This window comes from Neofelis nebulosa, chromosome 16 (genome assembly GCF_028018385.1).
Source record: "Neofelis nebulosa isolate mNeoNeb1 chromosome 16, mNeoNeb1.pri, whole genome shotgun sequence".
NCBI classification, from domain to species: domain Eukaryota; kingdom Metazoa; phylum Chordata; class Mammalia; order Carnivora; family Felidae; genus Neofelis; species Neofelis nebulosa.
The window spans coordinates 5924368-5949441 of record NC_080797.1 but is presented as its reverse complement, the minus strand read 5'-3'; the positions used below and the strand labels follow the sequence as shown (position 1 = coordinate 5949441).

Below are 25074 nucleotides of genomic sequence, written 5' to 3'. Positions count from 1 at the left end.
ACTGACTGCCCTCCAGAGACTTTTTTAACCTGAAGTGACCAAGTCGACCAGAAATGTAAGATTAAGAGCTTCCTATCTTTTTTTTTTTTTTTTAATTTTTTTTTAACGTTTATTTATTTTTGAGACAGGGAGAGACAGCATGAACGGGGGAGGGTCAGAGAGAGAGAGGGAGACACAGAATCCGAAACAGGCTCCAGGCTCTGAGCTGTCAGCACGAGCCTGATGCGGGGCTCGAACTCACAGACCGCGAGATCATGACCTGAGCCGAAGTCGGACGCTCAACCGACTGAGCCACCCAGGCGCCCCAAGAGCTTCCTATTCTTTTTTTTTTTTTTTTTTAATTTTTTTTTTTCAACGTTTTTTATTTATTTTTGGGACAGAGAGAGACAGAGCATGAACGGGGGAGGGGCAGAGAGAGAGGGAGACACAGAATCGGAAACAGGCTCCAGGCTCCGAGCTGTCAGCACAGAGCCCACAGAGCCCGACGCGGGGCTCGAACTCACGGACCGCGAGATCGTGACCTGGCTGAAGTCGGCCGCTTAACCGACTGCGCCACCCAGGCGCCCCAAGAGCTTCCTATTCTTAAACAAAAAAATTTTTTTAATGTTTCTTCATTTTTGAGAGAAAGCAGGAGAGAGCGGGCGAGCGTGGGGGAGGGGCAGAGAGAGAGGGAGACAGAGAGTCTGAAGCAGGCTCCGAGCTGTCAGCACAGAGCCTGATGTGGGGCTCGAACTCGGGAACCACGAGATCGTGGCCTGAGCTGAAGTCGGACGTTTTAACCAACTGAGCCATCAGACGCCCCGAGAATTTCCTACTCTTAAACAAAAAAGACAGATCTGGAGCTAAGTCAAATCTCGGTATAGAAAAATAAAGTGGTGTTTCTGACCAGGTGAGTCTAAGCGTGAAACTGTGTCTGAAGTTTATAAACTTTAGATGACCATATAATTATTAATTCTTGTCATTATTATCATTATCATCGCTGCTCCTAATATTGTGATCGTTGTTAAATAAATCTGGAGTCCATCTGAGCCAGAGTGCTGAGATTCACGTAGCCCACTCCTGCTGGATTATGAATACCAAAATCTGTCATAAGTGGGTAGTAGGATACTTATACAATATAATTCAAGTCATTACCCTTGTACCAAGATTATGGGGATATACTTAAGGCTTTTTTCTACAAAGGAACAATTTCAGATGAAGGCTTTACATCAGAAGCCAAGATAGCATTTTTACAAGAAGAATTATCCTCATAACCATCCATAAGTATGAAATATACACCATGTAAACAGTATTGGGGGGCCCACCCTCCATCCCCATTCTAAGCTTGTAGGTGACTCATTTGCTCGGTTGCCTAGCCATCTGTCATCAACCCATTTATCCACACACTTAGAGAACACCTACTACGTGCCAATGAATCCTGGTGTCTGCCCTTGCGTATCATGCTGCCATGATAGTGTGGCAGGACATATACAAGAGAAGAAACATAATGTCGGGATGGAACCACAGAGAATGGAATGAAAATCTTCTCACAACTTAGAAGGGGCTTCTGCGAGTGGAGGGAGCAAACCGTTTACGTCTTGACAGTCACAAGCTGGCAAGTCAGGGGCACACATAAAGACACAGAGATGTGAACTAGCTGTGGAGATTTGGGGTGACTCCAACCAGTCAGTATTGCTGAATGCCAGGGTACAATGGGGTCGAAGGGAGGAAGAAAGGATGGCGAAAGAGGCAAGGGTATAGTTTGAAAGTTCTAGAAAAGTTCAGAGAGTCTGAAATGTAATGTCTAAAACATTAGGGTCCACGTTAGAGAAAACTCAATGCTTTGAGTGAAGATCAGTCTGATAGCCGGACAGGGGCTGGTCCAGAGCTGTGCTGTCTAGTTTGGGGAATGAGCACCTGAAATGTGGCTTGTCCCATCTGAGATGTGCCGTAATTATAACCGCACACACACTAGTCTTTGCAGCCTTGTAGGAAAAAAAAAATATTTCACCAATAACTTCTTTATACACTGCTTACCTGTTAAAATGATAATATCATGGATGTATTAGGTTAAATAAAATGTATTCTTAAAATATATGATAAAATTAGGTAAATTTAAGATCTAATGTTAGAATGGAAGCCACAAGTTTCCTTTTACTTCTTTTGATGCAGTTAATAGGAAACTGAAATTTGCATTTATGACTTGCAAGATATTTCTCTTGGACGGTGGGTCCAGAATGTTGGGAGAGGCTAAACAAAATGCCATTCATTCATTCAACATTTCATGCATGCCCCCTCTGTCCAGGTAGTGTTTTAGGCATGTGGGACACATCAGCAAACAGGACAGAATAAGGATCCCTGTCCACGCAGAGGTTGTCTGACAGATGGGGATCGACCACAAAAAGTAAACACAACCAGTAGGGGAAAGAGGCGAAGTCAAGCCCCGTAAGGGACCTGGGAATGGGGTGGGGTTGCAATTTAAAATGGGGCCATCAGAATGGGATTCACTGAGAAGGTGACATGTGAACAAAGAAGTCGAGATGAGGGAGTGAGTCGTGGGGGTGAGAGAAGGAAGAACAGGCAGGGAGAGGAAACAGCCAGTGCAAAGGCCTGGCGTGTCTGAGGGAAGAGCCAGGTGGCGGCATGGCTGGAGAGGAATGTTGCGGGCGTGGGGCAGCGGAAGATGAGGTCTGACAGTCTGCAGGGCAGGGTGGGAGAGGAGACTGGGGCGCCACTTTAGCGAGGGAAATGGGGGCCATCTCAGGGTTTTGAGCAGAAAAGTAACATGCTCTGATTCCTGTTTTGAACGGATCACTCTGGCTGCTCCAATGATGACGGACCCAAGAGGAACAGAAGAAGAAGCAGACAAGTGAGTTGGAAAGGTACTGTGGTTACCCGGGTAGGATCAGTGGCCTGGGTCGGGGGAGTAGCAGCGTGGGAGGTGCACAGCGGGGGGATTCGGGGCTCGTCTGAAGTTAGGGCCAATGGCGATTTTCTGATGCTTGGGCACAGGGTGTGTGTGTGTGACAGAGAGAATTGAGAAGGCTCAAGGATGACCCCAAGGATTTTGGCCTGATGAGTGATGCAAGAGGTTGCAGGTGAAGCAGGTTCGGGACCAGGGAGACACTGGGAGTTCCATGTATTGAAATGACCTAGGTAAGAAGTGTCTGAATCAAGACATAGAAAACGGGGATACAACAAGAGGGTACACTTGAGACACGTTTAGGAAATGTACAGAAGTTGTTAATTCTTAAATGGGAAATGAGGGAAGGGGAGGAATCGAAGGTAACTCCCCGCTTTCTAGGGAACTGGGTAGATGAAAGTATCACTCATCGAAGTAGAGAACTTTGAAGGAGAAGAAATGGAAATTGATGCCAGGACTGAAAAGAATTCTCCACTCTCCACACGCAGGTAGAACTGGGTTCGCCGAAGGTATAACCAGTCTTCTCCTGGGACGGTTGGAATTTCCAGAGGACAGGGAGGGGAGGGAGAATAGGGGCTGCTAAGATGACAGTATTCAGAGGGCACCATACGTCAGGGGTGGGGGAGGAGACAGGAAGAAGAAGAAGTGACAGATGTTAAGAATCTGCATTCCGGGATTCTATCTTATGCTGAGTTCTAGAAGTTCAGAGATTGAGGGTACTGGAAACACTAGAAAGTGCTGGGAGAGAAGATGTGACATTTCCACAACCACAGTACATATGCCGGGTAAACTGCTAGGCCTTTGGCTTGGGTCTGTGTCCCTCGACCTGCCCTGCACTGTAGCTCTGGGAAGGGGGTGTGGTCATGGCATAAATGGAAACCAAGAAGCATCATGGACAACTGGCACGTGTCATCGGTGGACAAACATTGAGTTTGGACCAAGCTCACCATGCCTGAAGGCACAGAAAGAAAAAGATAAAAGGGTCTTTCTAGAAATACAGGACAAGGATGGGAAAACCATGTAGGAGGCTAAGAAGAACACAGTTCTGCAAATGACGTGCTCCCAGATCTAGGGAAAACCTGGAGAAAGCGATCCACCATCGTCAGTAGGATGGTTTCTGTGACACCGTTGCAGGAAAACAGGCTGAAATAAAAAAGCAACAGGATGCATTGGACAGGGAAAAGGATGAGATGGGGAAGGGCTGTTAGGATATTAAAAATGTAGTAGCATAATTAAACCCTTCCCTGTAAGCCTAAGAAGCAGAAGCAATATTACACATTACGAAACTTGAATTGTCCGGGATCAACTTGAAAGGCTCTCTTAGAACACAGAGGGAAAAAAAAAAGCCAAAAGAATGAGATCAGTGAGTGAGAACACAATAGATGCGGGACACAGAGAAGCCATCCGGCAAATCATTGCTCCTGGAGGAGAGGCCAGGCCAGATGAACAACATCAGATAACAGAAGACCGCTTTTTCTGAGCAGAAGACATTCTATGTGAACAGATGGCAAGGGCTCACTGCATCCCACTAAATGCACTGAAATCCTCTAGACCTGTTACATCTACCGTTCAAGAAACAGAAGTGGGGAGAGAGGACAACTCAGAAGAAGCAAGTTGAATAGCTAGTCCAAAGGCAAAGCTCTGAAACAATGACAATAAGTGAAAGGCTTAGGTATCCGTAGGAACACGTGATGCCCATGGATCAAACTAATCACAATTTTAGTTTAATGGTGCAAATGCATGAAAATGACACCACCTGAATGAGAGACTGCCTCTGCTTCTGGCAAACAGAGCGCACAAAAAAAGGGCCATCAAGGGACTGGCAGTGTTTGATGGGCATCAGCAGGGGCAGAGAAGGTGCCAGAATTGTCCCCAATTCTCAAGGGAAGAACAGGAAATTGAAACAAACTCGTTCCCTTTGGAAGAGGAAGTAGAAAAATCTTACCAGGACAGGACAACAGGGGCCTTCTTTCGATGGCCAACCACTTAGGGACACATGAGGAAATGCAAGAAATGAGACAGGATTTAAGAAATTAGGTCCCAATGGTGCTTTGACAGATGACAGAGTAAGACACAAAGAAACCAAAGAGAATCGGTACAGTTCGGCAACCATGTCTTTTTGGTTTTGGAGATGGAGGGGAAGTGGACTGGAGAAGAAAGGAAGGTGGCGGAAGAGGAGGACAGGGGTAGCAAGCAAGAGAGAAGAGGTGCTCCAGAGGATTCCATCATCAGTAGGTGGGAGCAGACCAGACATGAAGGGGACAGCATGCCCTTCTGCAGGGAGAGCTCAGCCTTAACTTCTGGAATGGTTTCTGGTGACTCTGAGGCCTCTGGGGAACCATAAGTGATTTTCAGGCCTGGACTGTGATCTCTCCAGTTCCCCGGAATGGGGTGCTCCCGCTCCCTCTCAGTGCTCCGCATGCACAAGCCATGAAAGAACACTACCCGCCTGGGCAGAGGTGCTGTGAAGCTTCAGCAGTCCGTTCTCGAGACGCTCCATTTTGGACCTGAGCTCTTTTCCATGTCTGCGCAGCAAGCTCTGGTAGAGTCTGATGAACTCCAGGAATGACTTAGGGGTTGTGTAGTTGTAGCGCTGCTCGTTGCTCAGATAAGCCTGGGACATCTGGTTGACGCTTGTGTGGACAAAGGCCATGAACTTGCTAATCGACTGCTTGACCGTGGGCTGAAGGCGAAGAGCAGGAAATCAGAGTTACTGTCTGGACGTGAAGACTGGCGGTGGTGGCCCACCCTGCTCATTGCCTCGCTACATGGAAGGTTTTGCTCCGATGACTCTATCCAAGCTTGAACTTGAATCCTGAAACTCTGGACATGGAATTCCTGGTACCCGAGGTGGAGAGGATCTTGACGAGTGTCTCCTTTGCCCTCTTACCTCAATGCCTTCTGTGTTCTGCAAGAAGCGGAGGCTGACAGACTCCAATGCCTGCCGAGGCCACTCGTGGAACCAGTCGATGGCTGTGCAGTTCACAATGGCTGGAAACTTCCTGCTGCGGACCCTCAGCTTGTTCCCCACAGGGGAGAAACAGAGAGTCACCTGAGAAGTCATAAGGGTGGGGAGAACCAAGAAGGTATCAGAAGTTCTCACAGGGAGATAGCTATGGCTTTAGGTTCTTTATTTCCCGGAAAGTTGGGAAACACATCCAATGGAGTAAAAAAAAAAAAAAATCTGTCAATACCACCCAGGCTTCTCACCAAGAAATTAAGAAAGCTGGGACTGCATGAGGCAAGAGGGAGGCTACTGCCCTTGAGTCAGATGAGAAGGGAAGCCTTGCAAAATTGCTCAGGCTGAGAAAGTCACTCCACCCACACTGCCCACTCCCAGTACAATCAAGAAGGACAGCTATGTCCAAATTATCAATAGAGGTTCTCGTGAACGATCTCTGGTCTGCCTACCCGGCACAGTAAATCCTTCTATACCTTCAGTTGTCGTCGGACCCGATCTATAAAGAATTTCCAGCAGTTCCCTCTGTTGTCTACCAGACCTTGACTCTTGACTTCATTCCTCACGTTGTTTATGATGTTTTCAACTTCATCATCGGAGTAGAGGTCTGGGATCTCTCCTGGGAGAAATGGGACACAGATGGGCAGCTTTCGCATCTCTCTGCACAATGCAATTGGACATGAGAGGTTATCCAACTTGGGGACACAAGGCCCGTGATTTTTGTGGCCATGCCCCACCATTCCTGCTGGTGAAATTAAACAGACACTGTATCTACTCCAAACCCAGGGCAGAGAGATGATACTTGAAAGAATGGAACAAGCTACATGGCACCCTTTTGTCCTGGGTCAGGAGTTCGTGGCATGAGAGCTTTCAACTGTCTATGTCTTTTACTTAAGGAATTTATTTACTAATTATTGTTAATAAAAAGTTTGTTCCCAAGGAGCTTAAGATTTGGTAAGAAGAATAAAAGAGATGTAAAATACTTATAAGACCACAAGTGAAGGGGGGGGTAACATACAGACAAATCCATATATTGATGAAAAATGAACTACCCCTTTCTATTAGAGCAGAAAAGGAGAGAGCGGGAATGGCGTCAGGGAACTTAGCATATGGTAAGTATGACATCTTAAAATCAATGGGAAAAAAATGAACATTCAATACACAGTATTAGGAAAACTGGAATCTGAAACAAACAAACAAACTATGGTTGGATCCTTATATTCCACTGTATGCTAGGATAAATTCCAAATGAGTCAATGACTTCACCATAGAAAAGAAAACCATAAAAATGGCAGAAGAAATGAGGGAAATATTATATGACCTCTGAGTGGGGAAGGACTTCCTCATTGTAACTCAAAATCAGCATGTTTTAAAAGAAAGATAAATTTGATATATTTAAGTTGATATATTTTATGTAAAAGTATACGTTTGGTATAAAAAATAGAAACAAAACAGCATGGTGAAAACATAGGCAAAGTATAATAAGATCAAAACCAAAGAACCAATGAAAATAGGTTTCTCAAAGCAGAAAGACAAATGGCCAGCAGGTTCATGGAAAGGTGCTCAACACAATTAGTTATCAGGGAAATGCAAATGAAGATCACAATGAGATACCCCCTCACACCTGTTAGGATGGCTATTATCAAAAAGACAAGAGATAATAAGTGCTGATGAGGATGTGGAGGAAAGGGAGCCCCTGTGCACTTTTGGGAATGTAAACTGGTACAGCCACTATGGAAAACGGTATGGAAGCTCCTAAAGAAATTAAAAATAGAATAAGTACCATGGGATCCAGGAATCCCACTTCTGGATATATGTTCAAAAGAAAAAAAAAACCAGATCTCAGAACTATCCCTACTCCTCTGTTCATTGCAGCATTATTCACAGTAGCCAAGATCTGGAAACAACCTAGGTATGCATCAGTGGATGAATGGATCAAACAAATGTGACATATATAGGAATATTATCCAGGCTTTAAAAAAAGGAAATCCTGTCATTTGCAATAACATGATGAACCTGGAGGGCATTATGCTAATAAGCCACAGAAAAAGAAAAATATTGCATGATGTCACTTACATGTAGAATCTAAAACAAACAAACAAAAAACCCAAACTCCTAGAAATAGAGCAGAAAGTGGTTGCCAGGAGCTGGGGGGTGGAGGAAATATGGAGAGTCTGGTAGAAGGGTACAAACTTTCAGTTATAAGATGAATGAGGCTTTAGGATCTAATGTATAACATAGTGGTTATATTTGATAACACTGTACTGTATCATTGAAATTTGCTAAGAGCTGGAACTTAAATGTTCTCATTCCTCAAGTTTTAAAAAGAAAATAGGTGTTTAACTCTAATTATAGTTAAATAGTTAATCTCCTTAATATGTAAATATTATAATGTTACATATAATAACGTTATATGTAAATATGTAAGTAAAGTCTCCACAAATAAAGGAAAAAACCAATAATTCAACTGTAGGACGTGGATACAGAAGAGAGCTCACAGTACAGGAAATACAAATACTTCTTAAATATATGAACAAATGCTTTAGCCCACTCATAGTAATAGAAATGTAGTTTAAAACAATGCCTCGGGGCGCCTGGGTGGCGCAGTCGGTTAAGCGTCCGACTTCAGCCAGGTCACGATCTCGCGGTCCGTGAGTTCGAGCCCCGCGTCAGGCTCTGGGCTGACGGCTCGGAGCCTGGAGCCTGTTTCCGATTCTGTGTCTCCCTCTCTCTCTGCCCCTCCCCCGTTCATGCTCTGTCTCTCTCTGTCCCAAAAAAAAAAAAAAATGTTGAAAAACAATGCCTCAATATTGATTTTGCAAGACTGGCAAAGTTCTGAAAGTTCAATAAAATCCTGTCTTACACAATATACGATGAATAAATCTTTTAAAAAATCCTAACTAAATACATAAAAATACATGTATGATGACCAAGTAGGGTTTGTCCTAGAAATGCAATGATGGTTAGGTATTAGAGAAATCTATGAAAATAATCCACTATGTTAATAGATTAAAGTAGACAATTACAATATTACCATTACAAAGACACATAACATTTCTAAAATACTGGTGGCAAACTAGGAATAAATAAGATTTCTCTTACTCTATCATAGATGTCTATTGCAGACTCATTGCAAACATTATACCTAAGCGTGAAATACCAGAATATTCCCTTTCAAATCGGGACCAAGACAAGCATGATTGCTATTATGTTTCCTAGTCAGTGGTATATAGGAAGTCCTAGACCATGCAAAAAACCAAGAAAAGGAAAACGTAAAACAAGAGTTAAGACAATCTTAAAATTATTATTGTTCAAAATCTAATTTTCTACATAGAATATCTAAGAGAATATACACGTAAACCATCAGGACTCACAAGCACATTTAACAAAAAGCTTTCTGGATATAAAGCAATATTGAAAATAAAATGGCATCTCTATACTCAAGCCCCCCAAAATGTTACTTTATTCTTTTTTATCTTTTTAAGAAAAGATTTTATTGTTTTTGAAGCAATCTCTACACCCAACGTGGGGCTCAAACTCACAACTCCGAGATCAAGAGTCCCATGCTCTGCTGACTGAAGTGGCCAGGGAAGAGTTAGGGCTAAAGAACAGCCATGACATTTCTGAAGAAGAACCAGTGGGAAGGATTTTCCCTACCAGAAATCAAGTCTCCTAATAAAACGAGGTTAATTTGGGGCACCTGGGTGGCTCAGCTGGTTGAACATCTGACTCTTGATTTTGGCCCAGATTATGATCCCAGGGTCATGGGATCGAGCCCCACATTGGGCTCCACACTCAGCTTGAGATTCTCTCTCCACGCCTCCCCTTCCTTGTGCTCTCTCTCTCTTAAAACAAACAAACAAACAAACAAACAAACAAACAAACAAACAAACCAAAAAACCCAAACCTATGTTAATTAAAACAATACAAAATTGGCATGGGCCAAATATATAGAATACTGAAGGCAACACCTAGAAACAGACCTAATTATAAACAGGAAATTGCTATTAAAAATCAGTGTGCAGTCACTGATTGATGGATTAATCAATAAGTGATGTTAGGTAATTCAGCATTACGAGTAAAAATTAAAATTAGAACACTATATACAAATAAATTTCAGGTGGATTAAAGACATAACTATGAAAAGTAAAACACTAAAAGTTTAAAAATAAAATGCAGGAGGGGCGCCCGGGGGCCCTGTGAGTTAAGCGTCCAACTTTGGCTCAGGTCATGATCTCGCAGTTCGTGAGTTTGAGCCCCACGTTGGGCTCTGTGCTGATGGCTCAGAGCCCGGAGCCCACTTCGGATTCTGTGTCTCCCTGTCTGCCTGCACCTCCCCTACTGTATGCTCATGCTCTCTCTCTCTCTCAAAAATAAATGAACATTAATTTTTTAAAAAATAAAATGCAGGAGATAATTTTTATCATGTTGAATAGAACAAAAGTTCTGAACAGTCTGGAGCATTAAAAAAAACTGTTAAGTTTTACAGCATTTAAACTAAATCAGCATGACAAAAGTCAGATGCAGACTTCAAAAGAGATTTACACCCCATGTAATGAACAAAGTGTTAGTATCCAGAATATATAAGGAACTCTTACAAATCCGTAAGAAAAAAACAAGAAAGCCAAGAGCAAATGGTCAAACTGCATAAATAGGCAACTCGCAGGAGAGGAACAGCCAATAAACCCTCCAAAAGATGCTCAAGGTCACAAGTAAAAAGGGAAAGAAAACGATGAGATTTCATTTCATGCCCATTGGCAAAAACTAATGTGTGAGATCAACCAAGCACTCATGAGGTTAGGAGGAAGCAGGTATTCATGCGTGACCGGGCAGAGAGCAAATTTGCACAACTACTCTGGAGAGCAGTGTGGCACTTTTTATAAAGTTGAAATATCCATCCCAGACAATTTAGTAATCTACATTTTGGGCACCGATTGGAAAGAAACTCTTGTACGTGCCCATTGCAAGTTTCTATGTTGCAATGTCATGATCGCATGGGAGTTTTATTGCTTTCCGCATATCCAGAAGAGTTCGTAAAGAAATACAGAAACACATAAAGGGAAGAAAGTCAATGGGGGTGGTGAGAGCATAAAGACTGTGAAGGAAGAGTCAGAAATTGGGGAGAGACAGCCGGGCAGAGCAGAGTTGTGAATCAGGGGCCAGGGGGTGGGCTCCTGGCTCAGATGGAGGATTTGGCCTTGGGGAGGAGGCATGGTCACCTTGGAGGACAGGAGAAACCCACAGAGATGTGGAGACGGGCTGTGCAGTATGAGGAAAGTTGTGAGTCTCATCCTGAAGAGTCAGGTCTTGTCAATGAGAGAGGACAGTGGGTGGGGGAGGGAAGCAGTGGAATAGCTCAAATCTTGAAAACACTGGATATGATGTAAAGTAGGCGTGGCTCATGGCCAGGATATTCCATGGGCCCTGGGAAAGCTCTTCCCCATTTCCAGAACAAGGCTTTAGACGGGTACTGAGGCCATCTGGACCTGGAATCACAGGAATCCACACCCACACGCTTCTTCCTTCCTCCATAACCAACACAGGATTGTGAGCATCATAGAAATGCTGGACGTGGAAGGAGCCACAGGGGCCACCCTACCCATGTTACCTCCTTGCGGGCTTGGATGAAGTCCTCAAAGATGGGTGGTTTGGCAAATGGCCTTAATCAACAAGTGATGGTAGGTAATTCAGTATTAAGATAAAAAATTAAAATGAGCACACTATAGACGAATACATTTTAGGTGGATTAAAGACATAAATATGAAAAGTAAAACAGTAAAAATTAAAACAAAATGCAGGAGGGGCACCTGGGCGGCTCAGCCAGTTAAGGGTCCAACTTTGGCTTCAGGTCATGATCTCACCATTCATGAATCCGTGTTAGTTAATCCGAGCGATGGGAATTCTGACTTTGCCTGTCAGTGAAGTTGCTACACATCCGTGCACTACCACAGCTGAAGGAACGCATTGCCAACTGCCAACAAATTTCTGGCTTTCATAGTCTGACCACATTAACCCAGCCAGGAGTTCAGTAAGAATTTTATACTAATTAGACTTAATCGTTTTAAAAGGTCAAAATGGAAAAAAAAATGGATTATCATGAAATTGATCGTTTACTTCCTTCCCTTAATTGGACAAATTTAACTTCCGTCCATCAAGGTATTCCGTAGGACGCATATAAAACACCCTGAGCTATAACTTGTCCAAACCAAGGTCTTAGGAATGGAATAACCCCTTTCTCATTTGATAAAAGCAGAGGTCCACGGAAACTGCTAAGGAAATGCAATGATATTCAGCATGTGTTGGGAATTAAAGAGCTCAGGCAAGTGTTGTTTTTTAATTGTTTTAAATGTTTATTCATTTTTGAGAGACAGAGACAGAGCATGAGCAGGGGAGGGGCAGAGAGAGAGGGAGACACAGAGTCCAAAACAGGCTCCAGGCTCTGAGCTGTCAGAGCCCGACATGGGGCTCGAACTCACGAACCATGAGATCATGACCTGAGCTGAAGTTGGCTGCTTAGCCGACTGAGCCACCCAGATGCCCCAAGTTTTAAAAAAAGCAATAGTCAAATGGAATTGACATGAGCCATACTCCCCCAGCTTTAGGAGCTGACTGCCTACGGTGGTCTGTATTCCTTTCTCCTTTGTGTCTCTGATAATCTGCATTCCCTTCCCCATTGTCATGTTAGAGCCCCCCCGGTGAGGACTCCATTCCCTTTGGTCTTAGAGCATGTGTAATAACACAGCCTGCATTCTTCGCCCTTCTATTATTTGAAATACGGAGGGCTGACTTTTGGTGTTTTATGTAGAACATTCTCGATAGGGAGGAACCAAACTATGGTCTACAGGCTAAATCCGGCATGCTGCCTGTTTGCTTGGCCTGCCAGCTACGAGTGGTTCTTACAATTTGTAATGGTTGAAAAAAAATAAAATAATAATACTTAATGACTCATGAAAATTATAGGACATTCAAATTTTATTGTCCATAAATAAAGGTTTATTGGCCATGGCTGCAATCATTCATTTAGGTATGGTCTATGGCTATTTTTCCCAGTACAACGACAGAGCTGAGTAGCTGTGACAGACTGTATGGTCTGCAAAACTGAAAATATTTACTTTCTGATCCTTTATAGAAAAAAAAGTTGGCTGACCTTGGCTTATGTGATACACTTAGGGCTGTGCTGTTGAAAGTACCAGGCCATTTGGAGACTTTCTCCATGCTCTAAAGATGCTAGTATCTGTCACAAGGTCCCAAGAGCTCCTTAAGAAGAAGGTCACCAGATGGAATTGAGCCTCTGAGTTAGGAGCAAAGTTTGCATCTTGAGGTTTATTCCTCCAATTTCTCCTGGCATCATACCCGTCAGTTACTATGTGATGTAGGTAGTCATGCTTTCAAGCAAGGGACTGAACTGCCAGAGGGGATTTTGTGATGCGAACAGAGGCAGAGGCTATTTAAATATTTGAAAAGTTCCCTCCTGAGACCTACACTCGGGAAACACTATTTCTGCTTTCAAGTGCTCTGTGCCATCATTAACGCCTCCTAATACTTTGAAGCCCAGACTAATCATCATTCTTCTCTGTGCTCATGTGGGACCTTCAGAGGCGAAAACTGCTTTTGGGGGAGGAGATCCTGATGGTTTGAGATGGTTCTGTTAGTTGGGGCTTGATGATAAAATGGATGAAGCTAGGGACTGGGTCCTCCGTGAACGCGTTAGTGTCGCACTGGCTTAGGAGACCTGGCCTCATCCAGGCCCACCATTTTCCCCCAAACTTTTCTCTGGTCTCAAGGGAGGAAAAGCAGGGGACTGTGGTGGCTGTCTCAGGAGCCTTCTGCACCTCTCTCTGCATGCCTGAAAACCATCTCAAAGCATGTGTGCAACAGTGAGATCTAATACGTAAGACAGCACATCATTCTCGTGACATCACGCACCTTAGTTCAACAAACACCTGCTGAATAATAACTATGGGACCAGAGATGGGTTAATAGCTGACAGTATAAATGATGGAAGTAAGAGTCTCTACAGAGGGTTAGAATTATATTCGTATTGTTTTATTTCCTAAACTGGACGGTAGGTCCTTAAGCCTTTTCCTTTCATATCCTTACATTATTTCCTAACAACAAAAACATTAACTGACAAGAGACAACCTAGGCTCTGCCTTTCACGAATCTGCAATGCTGTTTCAGCACAGTGGTGGGGTATGCAGCCATGGAAAGCTACAGAGACGTGGAGGGTATTTCTCACTGCCAAGGATGATAGTGGATCAGTGACAATTTCCTAGAGAGAGAGAACACTCAAGTCTCGTAACGTGGGTAGAAGGGACTCCACACAAAGGAGGAGGAGGGCATGGAGTTCAAGAGGAATACGATGAGTAATGATATCAGGGAACAACAGTGCAGTGTATTATCTCAGGGAGTTAGGAAGTAGATCACAGAGTAGGTCAAAGGCAGGGTCTTCTTTTTTTTTTTTTCTTTTTTAATCTGTAAAGGGGCTTGGGTCTTCTCCTGCATTCAATTAGAAAAACCAGTGAAGAAATTCTATTTTATAAAGACCCTTTGGAAGCAGTGAGGAGGATGGATGAGGGGGGGTATTGCCTAGGATATGGGGATGAGTTAAGAAGTGTCTGTATTTGTTGAATCAACCGATGAAAAGACCGGTGGTAGCTATGATAGAGAAGATTTAGATTCAGAAATGGTTCGGGAATAAAATTGGTGGTGGCTGATTATCTTTTAGATAGAGGAGATGAGGGAGAAGTCAGCAATGTAGGCAAATGAAATTGCATAGAAATTTAGCACCACATGAAGGAAAGGAAAGGAAAGACTGACAACTCAAGCATGTTTTTGCTTCACCCTTTGGCATTTCTGCTTGGCAGCTGGAGAGCCAACCAGGTGCTGGTTTGAGGACACAACTTATAGATAAAGCCACAGAGACCACAAAGTACGCTCAGAATATCTGATGCATGCTCAAGGGAGCCTCCTTTGCCTCCCACTTTGTCTCTTCTCCTTCCAGGGAAATTGGGCCAGATCTCTGCATATGTAAAGCAGAGATGGCCCACCAGGAAACCTAGTTCTGGGAGAAGCATAATCTAATGCCAAGTCTGTTACAAATATTTCCAGACTCCAGATTCTTTTTTTTTTTTTTTAAGTTTACTTATTTTGAGAGAGAGCGAGCGACACAGTGAGTATTGGCGGTGGGGGGGGGGGGTGGTGGAGCAGAGAGAGAGGGAGAGAGAGAATCCCAGGCAGGTTCTGCCCTGTCAGCATGGAGCCCAATGTGGGGCTTGAATTCATAAACCGTGAGATCATGACCTGAACTAAAGTCAGATGCTTCACCAACTGAGCCACCCAGGCGCCCCTAGACTCCAGATTCTTATGTGATGGGTGGAGACCATTAATATACCAATCCTGGATCTAATCATTGAGATCCTGGAAGGCGAGGTGATCTTTTCATGTTCTATATATGAACAGGAGATGTGGCCCTAATTTGAAAGGACAGTCTGGTTCAGAGATGGAGAGGCACAGGACTTTATAACAAGGGGGACCCAATTTCATAAACTATTTCAATAGGCCACAGCGAGTGTATGATGCTCACGTTTAGGCACAGTGTCTACTGACTGGAACATGTGAGCTTAATAAGTGGTTCTGAATATGAGTACATGGAACATGAACTAGTCTGGACCGGGGGAGAGAAACCTTAAATGTGGAGTGAACAATTAGGCCTTTTGAAAAGCAGGAGGAAAATCCCAACACGAGATCCCAATGTAAAATAAAGTATGAAACCTGGCAGAGTTAAGAAAGGCAGAGACACCACACCCAGAGTAGACTATGTCCTCTTAGCTGGGACTGCAATAAAATGCACTTTCTGGAATACAGGGAAGTTGGAGGAAGATGTGTTATACCAGAAAGCCAGGAAATGATTCTATTTCCCCCCTCTAGGTTAGGATGAGGCCTTGCTGGTTCTGAGTTTTGTCCAAGAACCAAGACAGTACACATTTTGTAAGAATTTCTTAAATACCTGGGTTTGATGACCAGTGTCTACTCTTTAGGAATTATTATAACAGGGCAGTAAGGACATAGCAAAACTTGGGCTTTCCAGATTCAGCAAGGATCAATGTTTCATGTGTAGTTTCATGATGCCAGCAGCTGCGTGATGCCCAGGAAGGACCCTGGCAGCCAAGGGAAATGACTCAAAGGTACTCCTCCTTTACTCCTGATATATACGGCCACCATGTTTTTTTTTTTTTTATACAATTATGTACCTTTTGCTAACTAAACTAGGAACTATATTTAATTTTTAAACTTTGTGTGCAGGATTTCTTCCTGTCAATCTGTAACCCAACTGAGACACAGCTGGGATAATGATAGGTTCTGAAATGGTTGGTTGGTGTCAGGAGTGGGATGCAAGAACTGAATTACTATTATGGTTTGATTCTGGAAATGGCATCAGAAAATCAAGGGATCAAACAATGAGCTAAAGTAGTGTGGGAAGAGGGGCGCCTGGATAGCTCAGCTGGTTAGTGTCTGACTCTTGATTTTAGCTCAGGTCAAGATCTCACGGTCGTAGATTGAGCCCCGCATTGGGCTCCGTGCTGAGCATGGAGCACGCTCAAGATCATCTCTCTCCCTCTATCTCTGCCTCTCTCTCCAGCTCATGTGTGCTCTCTCTCTCTCTCTCTCTCTCAAAAAAAAAAATGTGGGAAGAAGCCAGATAGCCTATGGCGTGAGATTAGTAGGTCATTGAGAAAGGTGTTTTTGGGGAGGGTTGAATCAGTGTAATACATTCCACTGTACCTTTATATCTCTAAACTAACAGGACTTGTGGATAACTATGGAGGGAGGAGTTCATGGCAAGGTAGCCTGACATAGTGTTATAGTTTGCACTGTGTTATCCAAGAGTGGAGTGATTGCACAACCCCACAAAATTCAAACATGAAGGGGATGGGGAGGTTCTGAGGAATTCCCGAAGCCCTCTGTGGACTGCAGTCAATTAATTTCTAGCAATTATTTAGTTGACAGGGAAAATTAGAACTGAGATAGCCTCTTGTTCTCCCTGTCAAAGTGGTTAAGAAGAAAGGGAGGAATATTAGAAAAGCATTACTTTTAATTGCATCTCTTTTTAACATGTGTATGTAAGTCTTATTTTTATACAGAAGCCTTAAAAGAGAAATGTGAGCTTGAAACTTCATGGCTTTGGAGCAAGCTGATTGCATTATGCTTTCACTGGGCAGGGCTTCAGAAATTCACTTCAACTTGGAAAAGAAACAGTTGCCTTCCAAATGAAAAATGAAAAATACTTAATTGAGAAACAAAATTTCAACTGGTAAAAGCATATGAATTTCTGTGTCTTGGACATTATTTTAGGAGAAGGTGACCTGGCTGGATGGGGCCAACTGCGATACAGGGTGAGGCTGGCAACGTGCCTGGTATCTCCAGAGCTGTACGTTTTTGGAAGCACAATTTCACCTTCTTTGAAATTAGACTTCAGGGTGCAGGGTGGGAGAGCCACTGGACACACTCTCGTTATTTAGTAAAATAATAAAAGGTGAGGCAATGTTGTAGGTGGAATACTGTTGTAGAAGATGGTGGCTCTAAGAATGGGGAGAGCGGATGGGAGGAGAAAAGGAGTAAGTAAGGCAAACTCCTGCATATGAAGGTAACTTCATGGTAGAAATCTGTGTGAGGCTTAGAGCTGGCACAGTAAGGAACCTGGGACTCCGTTCCTCATCAGAAACAATCCAAAGGTTGCTCACAGAGTCTGCTAGAGCATGATGGGGACCAGGGACCAGTGGCTCTTCAGGGGTGACGGCAAAATGGCGTGGGATAGAAGCATACAAAATTTGAAGCGGACAATGATCCTGAAGCAGTGAAGTTCCTAGGGACTGCATAGCAGAAGACACCTTGAAATAAATTACATATGACATGGGATAGACTATGGAGAAATATGCTGTGATCGTGGTTCTTGGATTTCATAAACTAAAGAGTATTTAGTCAGAGAGCCAGGGGTTGGACTGTGGATACATGGGCTTTCTGAAATGCTGAAAAGCCAGAGGCAGTAATTTTGTTCTGGAACATCTGTGCATTGACTTTGTTTTCTTAACCCAGATGAAGAGGTAGTTTTGCAGATGCTGAATTTGGCTTAAGAGCCAGGAAAGCATATTCTATGTTTAATTAATATAAATGCAAAAATATATACCTCCAATTTCTGTAAATGCATAATTTAAGTAATATATTGTCTTACATTCTTGGGTGTATACATTTATATATATCTTGTGTTATGTTTATATACACGCATGTGTGTGTGTATAATTTTTTTTAACCCAGAATGGTTCACATAATTCCTGAATTCCTGAGTAAATAAGGACAGTAAAGTATCAGAATCGAACTTTCCACTGAAGTTCTATCTTGCACTGATGGTGTCACAGGACAGTGGACAGCCTCTGTCAAGTTTTTGGGAAACCAAGGAAACCAGCTTAGAGATATCCTCCCCCCTTTTTTTAAAAGGAAATTCTGTTTTTTTAAGTTAATTTATTTATCTTGAGAGAGACAGAGACAGTGTGAGTGGGGACGGGGCAGAGAGAGAGAGAAGGAGAGAATCCCAAGCAGGCTCTGTGCTGCTGGCACAGAGCCTGGTGGGGGCTCGAACTCACAAAACTGTGAGATCATGACCAGGGCTTAAGCCAAGAGTCTGACACTTAACTGACTGAGCCACCCAGGTGCCCCCATTTTAGAGATATCCTACATCTATTGTTGCTTCTACTTTGCCTAAGGTTCTGAATCCTCAATGAAACTGGCAAACGAATCTTGCCCTATTGCGTAAGTTTTGCATATGCAAATTCTGTGTCTCTTCTGGCCAACGCCTAACCTACTTGAAATATTGCACACATTCTATCTAGTTTCTCTCTTGAATACGGGAAGAGAATAGCACCTTCCCGCTGGGCTCAGGAGATCGGCGGACCCTTAACACGTTCTTTTCCCAATAATCAGATCTAGTTCCCATAAAAGCCCCAAGATTATTGCCTGTTTTGCAATGGAAGGAGCCAGGATACCAGGCACAGCACTAGCTCTAAGGACCTTAATGAACCAGTCCTCTACTAGCTTCTTCCTTATTTCTATGACCTAGCTCTCTGGACCTTGGGCCACCTTGGGGTGACTCTGACACCAGGGGGAATTTAGCAGAGACACTCAAGAGAAAAGGGTTTCTTACCAGATGCCAAGAGATCATTGATGAGCACAAGGAACTTCTCGTCAGCCACTTGGGCATCGGTCATGAGAAACACCGTGCTGAGACCCTTCACCCCAGCTTTCAGGCACAAACTGGCCAGGTCCATCTGTGGAAACAATCAATATTAGAGATCTCTGGGAAGACGGCCTTACTGAAAGAGGTCTCCAAGCCACTCGTTAGGAATGAGACCATTTCCTTATCTACTTTAATGGGAAATAAAGTGAAGCAGCAATGGAAAGTAGAAAGGAGTGCCATCTTGTCCTGAAAAGTAAGGAAAGTACGCCTCATTCCCTGCCTCAACCCCAATAGAGATGGACAAGTAAAATTAAATAGCGATGATCTTCAATTCTACAACCATTGTGGCTCCTATACTGGCCTCTGGGGCTCCTGCTTTGTGCAAAGAGCTAACAGCTTTCCAAAGGGACAGAGATGGTTCCTGTTCACCTGTGTTACTCATATCATCATGCAAGTGAATGACCTTCCCCAGGAGGCAAGCAACTGCTCTTGGCCTTGACTGAGGAGTCATGTTCCTGGGGATACCGACCTGGGTGATGAATACATCTTATGCCAGCAGTGTCTTGTGTCCTCATGACTCGCTCCAGCAAAAGCCTTAGGTTGGAATAAAATATACTGGGGACCACACACACACACACACACACACACACACACACACACACAATCATCTTGTAGGAAATTACATCCAGTCAAAACTACAGGTAGATGAAGTTTTGGGCTAGGATGCCAAGCCCTGAATTTTTCCAGCTTAGTCAATCTCGGTTCCTTCTCTGTATCCCTCTCGCAAAGCTCGGTGCCAGTCTCCGATCTTGCTCTTCTCCCTTGCCCCACTCAAAACTCCTTTTCTAAGAGCCTCGTGCATTTCTTTACAGCAGAGCACCTTTGTGTCCTATATATAATCCCCCTTTAAAGTTAGTGAACTTCCTTGAATATCAACTGCTCTCAACCTTGCACATTGACGGAATTAGCTAAGACAAGGCTTCTCAACTCTCACTGGAGCCATCTGGGGGAGGCTTTCAGAAGTCTTGACGCTCAGGCCATTCCCTGGACTAGTTAAGCGGAAATTTCTGGAGGGTGGGGTGCAGGTACCAGCATGATTTGAAGGGGATTCCAGGATGTAGTCAAGGTAGAGAACCACTGTCTTAGATCATTCCGTGAACATGTGTTTCTCATATGCACTAACTTATTTACTTTTTGGGGGGGAACTGCTGAAGACTGGTCTCACGTGACCATGGTCTATGACCGCAGATCCAGCCAGTCATGGAGAGGCTGAACTGCGGCTCTGGAGTCAGCAGTGGGTGCCACTGGTGGAGAGATATGAAGGCAGGTGGGTAGGTCTGGCCCCACGCTGGCGGGAATTCTCCCAGGGACAGTAAGGGCACCAACCTGGGGGAAATTACATCAGGACTCCCAATCCCACCTCTACTGTAACCATGCACAAAAGGGAGGGGGCTGGGCAAAGTGACCTCTGAAGGCTGGATAAATGCCTTTCCCCACTTTCCAGAGCTTGCATTGCGGCTGCTAAGTGCTTAATGTCGGGACGAGGAAATGTCACTGAAGCTCCTGGTAGCTGGTGGTTATAGGAACTTCCTTTAAAATATGGATGTCTTACAGAACTTGGGCAGACTGTCGGAATTCCTTCGAAGCCTGCCACAGGGGCTAGCGAGCCGTGCGCTAAATGTCACATAGATGTGCCCCTGCTCCGGTGAGAACTGAGGTTCCAGGGACTGAGCTGAAGCAGCTGAGGTCTGCAGACCTGAGCCCAATGAGAAAAGAGCCCCTCACGTCCCTAGCCCTGAACCCCCAAGAAGCGAATGGCCCAGAACCTTACGGGGAGGGTCTAAGCGAGGCGCGTGAAGAGCTAGGAAGGGTGACAGGAAGCTGTGGGTGGCTGCAGGGGGGGCTGTCACTCACCTTGAAGTCCGCGATCTGGTAGCCTCTCCACGGCGTGATCTGGAATACGTCCATGGAGCTGATGAAAGCCGCAAGCCTGGTCAGACACTGCTTGCCGCTCCCACCCACGCCGACCAGCAGAGCGTTTCCCCGTGGGGATTCCAGGATGCGGCTGATGTGGCAGCTGCGGAGAAGGAGCAGAGGTCCACGGCTCTGATCAGACCCCTCCCGTGAGGAGCACGCACCGTGCTGGAACCTTCCTAGGAGGCACACTGTGAGCGGAGCTGCATGAAGCTTGAGTTACACGGTCCCCGCATCAGGTCTCACCTTCTTGCCTGGATGGATGGAGGTTGTCAACGGCTTTGCTTTAAGCCAAACCCTCTGTGACCAGGTGGCAGTGGAGGAAGAGCTCACGGCAGCCAGGCAGGATGGGAGGGGACCCCAACTCACGCTCCGTCCCCTCCCCAGCCCGGCCTGACTGCCACACCTCCAACGGCACTTTGCCTCACCTGCTTGTGCTTTCAGGCAGGAGGAGGGGGCAGGGAAAAGAGAAAAGAAGAAAAAACATTCGGGGAGGCTAGAGGACAAGCGGGAACAGAATTGTTTGCTCCTCTTAAGAAAGAAGGAGCAACGGGGTGCCCGGGCGGCTCAGTGGGTTCAGCGTCCGACTTCTGCTTAGGTCATGATCTCACGGGTTGTGGGTTTGAGCACCACGTCGGGCTCTGTGCTGACAGCTTGGAGCCTGGAGTCTGCTTTGGATTCAGTGTCTCTCTCTCTCTGTCCCCACCCTGCTTGTACTCTCTCTCTCAAAAATAAATAGACATTACAAAATAAAAAAATTTGTTAAAAAGGAGGAGCAAAATTGAAGTCAGCAGAATGACGGGGAGCCCTAGGCATGGATGCTCTTGCAATGAGTGCTTGGAGATTCTTGGGGCACAAGACACCCACTTCCTTGGCTTCTGGATTCTTCCCCCTGCAGCGACACTCACCTCTCTCAGTAACCATATTCCCACCCAGCAATGGCGAAACATTCCCAGGCCCTGGGCTCAGACTACGTTCTGCAGAGGACCCTCCTCTGCCTGCCCCACAAGCCTTCCTCAAATGCTCTCCTTCCTTCAGGCCATCCACAGACCCTCTTCCACATTCTCCGTTCCCCTCAGCACTGTGTACTTACCTTATGTAAGGGACCTACACCCTTTATAACAATAGTTCCCATTCCCTTCCTTTCCTTGTCTTTGTATTTATTTATTTATTTTTTGAGAGAGCGAGAGCGAGTGACAGCGTGGACACAAGCAAGGGAGGGGCAGAGAGAGAAGGAGAGAGAGAAGCTCAAGCAGGGTCCGCACCATCCGCCCAGAGGCTGACATGGGGCTTGAACTCATGAACGGGGAGGGCATGCCCTGAGCTGAAACCAAGAGTAGGACGCATAACCGACAGAGCCATCCAGTTGCCCCCCTTGCTTTCCTCATCTTAAAAACAATAACTATTCATTGTGAAAAATGCATAAAATACAGAAAAAAGCTACAACTTACTAGATAGCAATAAACGCTATTGACATTAACTGTATGTCCTTCTGGACATTTTTCTAGGGTCTGTATGTTTGTAAGTATATATGGGTATATACACCCATTACCGGTGGAAGTTCAATATATGTATCTATCCTGTTTTCAAAACTGGGCTCACGTCATACACTAAACAGTGTTTTGAGACCACTTTTCCATTTAGTGATGTGCTGTGATTATTTCCCTATGCTGCTGAGTAATCATTAAACCGTGCTTTTTTTTTTTTTTTAAGTTTATTTATTTATTTCGAGGGAAACAGAGACAGCACAAGTCGGGGAGGGGCAGAGAGAGAGGGAAAGAGAGAGAATCCCAAGCAGGCTTTGTGCAGCCAGATCATGACCTGAGCCGAAACCAAGAGTTGGACATTTAACAGACTGAGCCACCCAGGCACCCCGCTAAGCCATGCTTTTAATGGTAGAACAATATTCCAATGCATAGAATAAATTCCTTGTCTGCAATAGACTACTACTGGATATTTAGATTGTTTCCAACTTTTTCCAGCCATAAATAATGCTATTTAAGTTATTTTTAGTTTCTACCTCTTGTCACGCCCACAGGACGGGCTCCTAAAAGTAAAGCTGCCAAGGGGCACCTGGGTGGCTCAGTCAGTTAAGTGTCCGACTCTTGGTTTTAGCTCAGGTCATGATCTCACCCTTTGTGGGCTCGAGCCCCATTATCAGGCACTGTGCTGACAGTGTGGAGCCTGCTTGGAATTCTCTCTCTCCCTCTCTCTCTCTGCCCCTCTCCTGCTCACTCTCTCTGTTTTTCAAAAATAAATAAATAAGCTTAAAAAAAAGGTAACACTGCCAAGTCAAACAGTAAGGCGATTTTCACGACCTTTGATACGTAGTGAAAAACCGCCCGCCCCAGAACGGGGGCAACAGGTTGCGGTCGACTTAGGTACAACCGATGGATCTAAATGTGGATCTCTTATTTCAAAAGGTGAGCATATGTTAGGTCATGTGAGTTGAATTAGAATATGTTAAAAACCTGGGGAAAACGTAACCCAGTGACCAAGGCACGGTGGAGAAACGGGTAAAATAAGGAGGATGAGACAACAGGTGTTGGGGACCTCGGAACTGAAGGGGTACACAGAACAAGACCTCAGGTGGAGTCTGACCAAACACAGCAGAGTGGACATCTGAGATTGAACAGCACAGGCTATAAGCCTGTGTCTCTACCTTGTGTTCATGATATTACAGTGACAAATACCGTATTCTCATTAAGTAATGGTAATCAGGGGTGGAGAGGCCCAAGGGTAGCTAAGCCCCATTTGGAAAAAAGGCTGGGACACGGGGAGAGTTCTGGGGCTTGACGCGTCAACAAACTATGAGCATATATGAGGTTAAACCTTCTGTGGCTTGGTTTTCTTACTATTGCAAAACTTCTGGCACATACTGATGACTGGGTCATAATCAGCGTCGATAACCTAAACGTCTCTGGGTGTTCATTGCCTCCTGTCTCCTGTGGGATGCGTTTGCTACTGAGAAGGAAACCCTAGCAGGGCTGCAGGTCAGTCAACAATGCCCACCTATCAGCCGATAGGAGAGTCTGGCCCCCATTCTTGTGGACACGGGGTCTTATATACATATGTTTAAATCTTTGCCAGTTGCGTGGTTGAAAATATTAATTTTTATTTCTTCATTATTTAGGGAACTGAACATCTTTCTTATCATTATATATTTTTTCTTTTACAAATTTCCTTTTCATGTCCATTGCCCCCCCCCTTTTTTTTTCTTTTTGTTTAATCTCTACCCTCAACACGGGGCTCAAACTCACAACCCTGAGATCAAGTGCTGCACACTCCTCCGACTGAGCCAGCCAAGTACCCCAAGTTCCCACTTCTTTTTTTTTTTTTTTTTTTTTTTAATTTTTTTTTTAACGTTTATTTATTTTTGAGACAGAGAGAGACAGAGCATGAACGGGGGAGGGTCAGAGAGAGAGGGAGACACAGAATCCGAAACAGGCTCCAGGCTCTGAGCGGTCAGCACAGAGCCCGACGTGGGGCTCGAACTCACAGACCCCGAGATCATGACCTGAGCCGAAGTCCGACGCTCAACCGACTGAGCCACCCAGGCGCCCCAAGTTCCCACTTCTTAATTGAAGTGTTCTAGATTTGTAAGACTCCCTTAGGTATGTATGTTCTGAAATATCCCTCCAATTTGTCACTTTTACCTTTTGGTCTTAATGTATTTTTTGATGTGTAGAAAATGCTAGCTTTCTGGTCTTAAAATTATAAGTCACTGAGTTTTATAGTTAAAATTAATTCCCCTAAGAATTTAGGAATTATTTACTGACCTATCCTTAGTTCTTTTATGATTTTTCTTTTCCCCTTTAGAATTCTTTAATTGTGATACTTATACTCTCCCTTGTGTCAGATGGCTTTTCACTTCTCTGGCTCCCTTACTAAATCCTAGTTTCGAGGCCCTGGAAGAATGTGCATGTATAACTCGTCTTGTATCCTCTATAATGCTAGCACATTGAAGGCATTTAATAAATTTTAGTTAAACTCAAACAGCACAACAAA

The 25074-nt window shown here is 44.5% G+C and overlaps 1 protein-coding gene across 1 annotated transcript in view; it reads right to left on the bottom strand.

Moving 5' to 3' along the window:
- The window catches only part of DNAH9 (dynein axonemal heavy chain 9), a 337407-nt gene that overhangs the window by 115210 nt on the left and 197123 nt on the right, over positions 1–25074 (bottom strand). Inside the window, exons 44-48 of the mRNA XM_058704720.1 lie at positions 21007–21169; positions 19060–19183; positions 6338–6480; positions 5793–5954; positions 5348–5585 (exon numbers count right to left, since the gene is read on the bottom strand). Coding sequence (XP_058560703.1) covers positions 5348–5585; positions 5793–5954; positions 6338–6480; positions 19060–19183; positions 21007–21169 — 830 coding nt within the window. The remainder of the gene's footprint in view (positions 1–5347; positions 5586–5792; positions 5955–6337; positions 6481–19059; positions 19184–21006; positions 21170–25074) is intronic.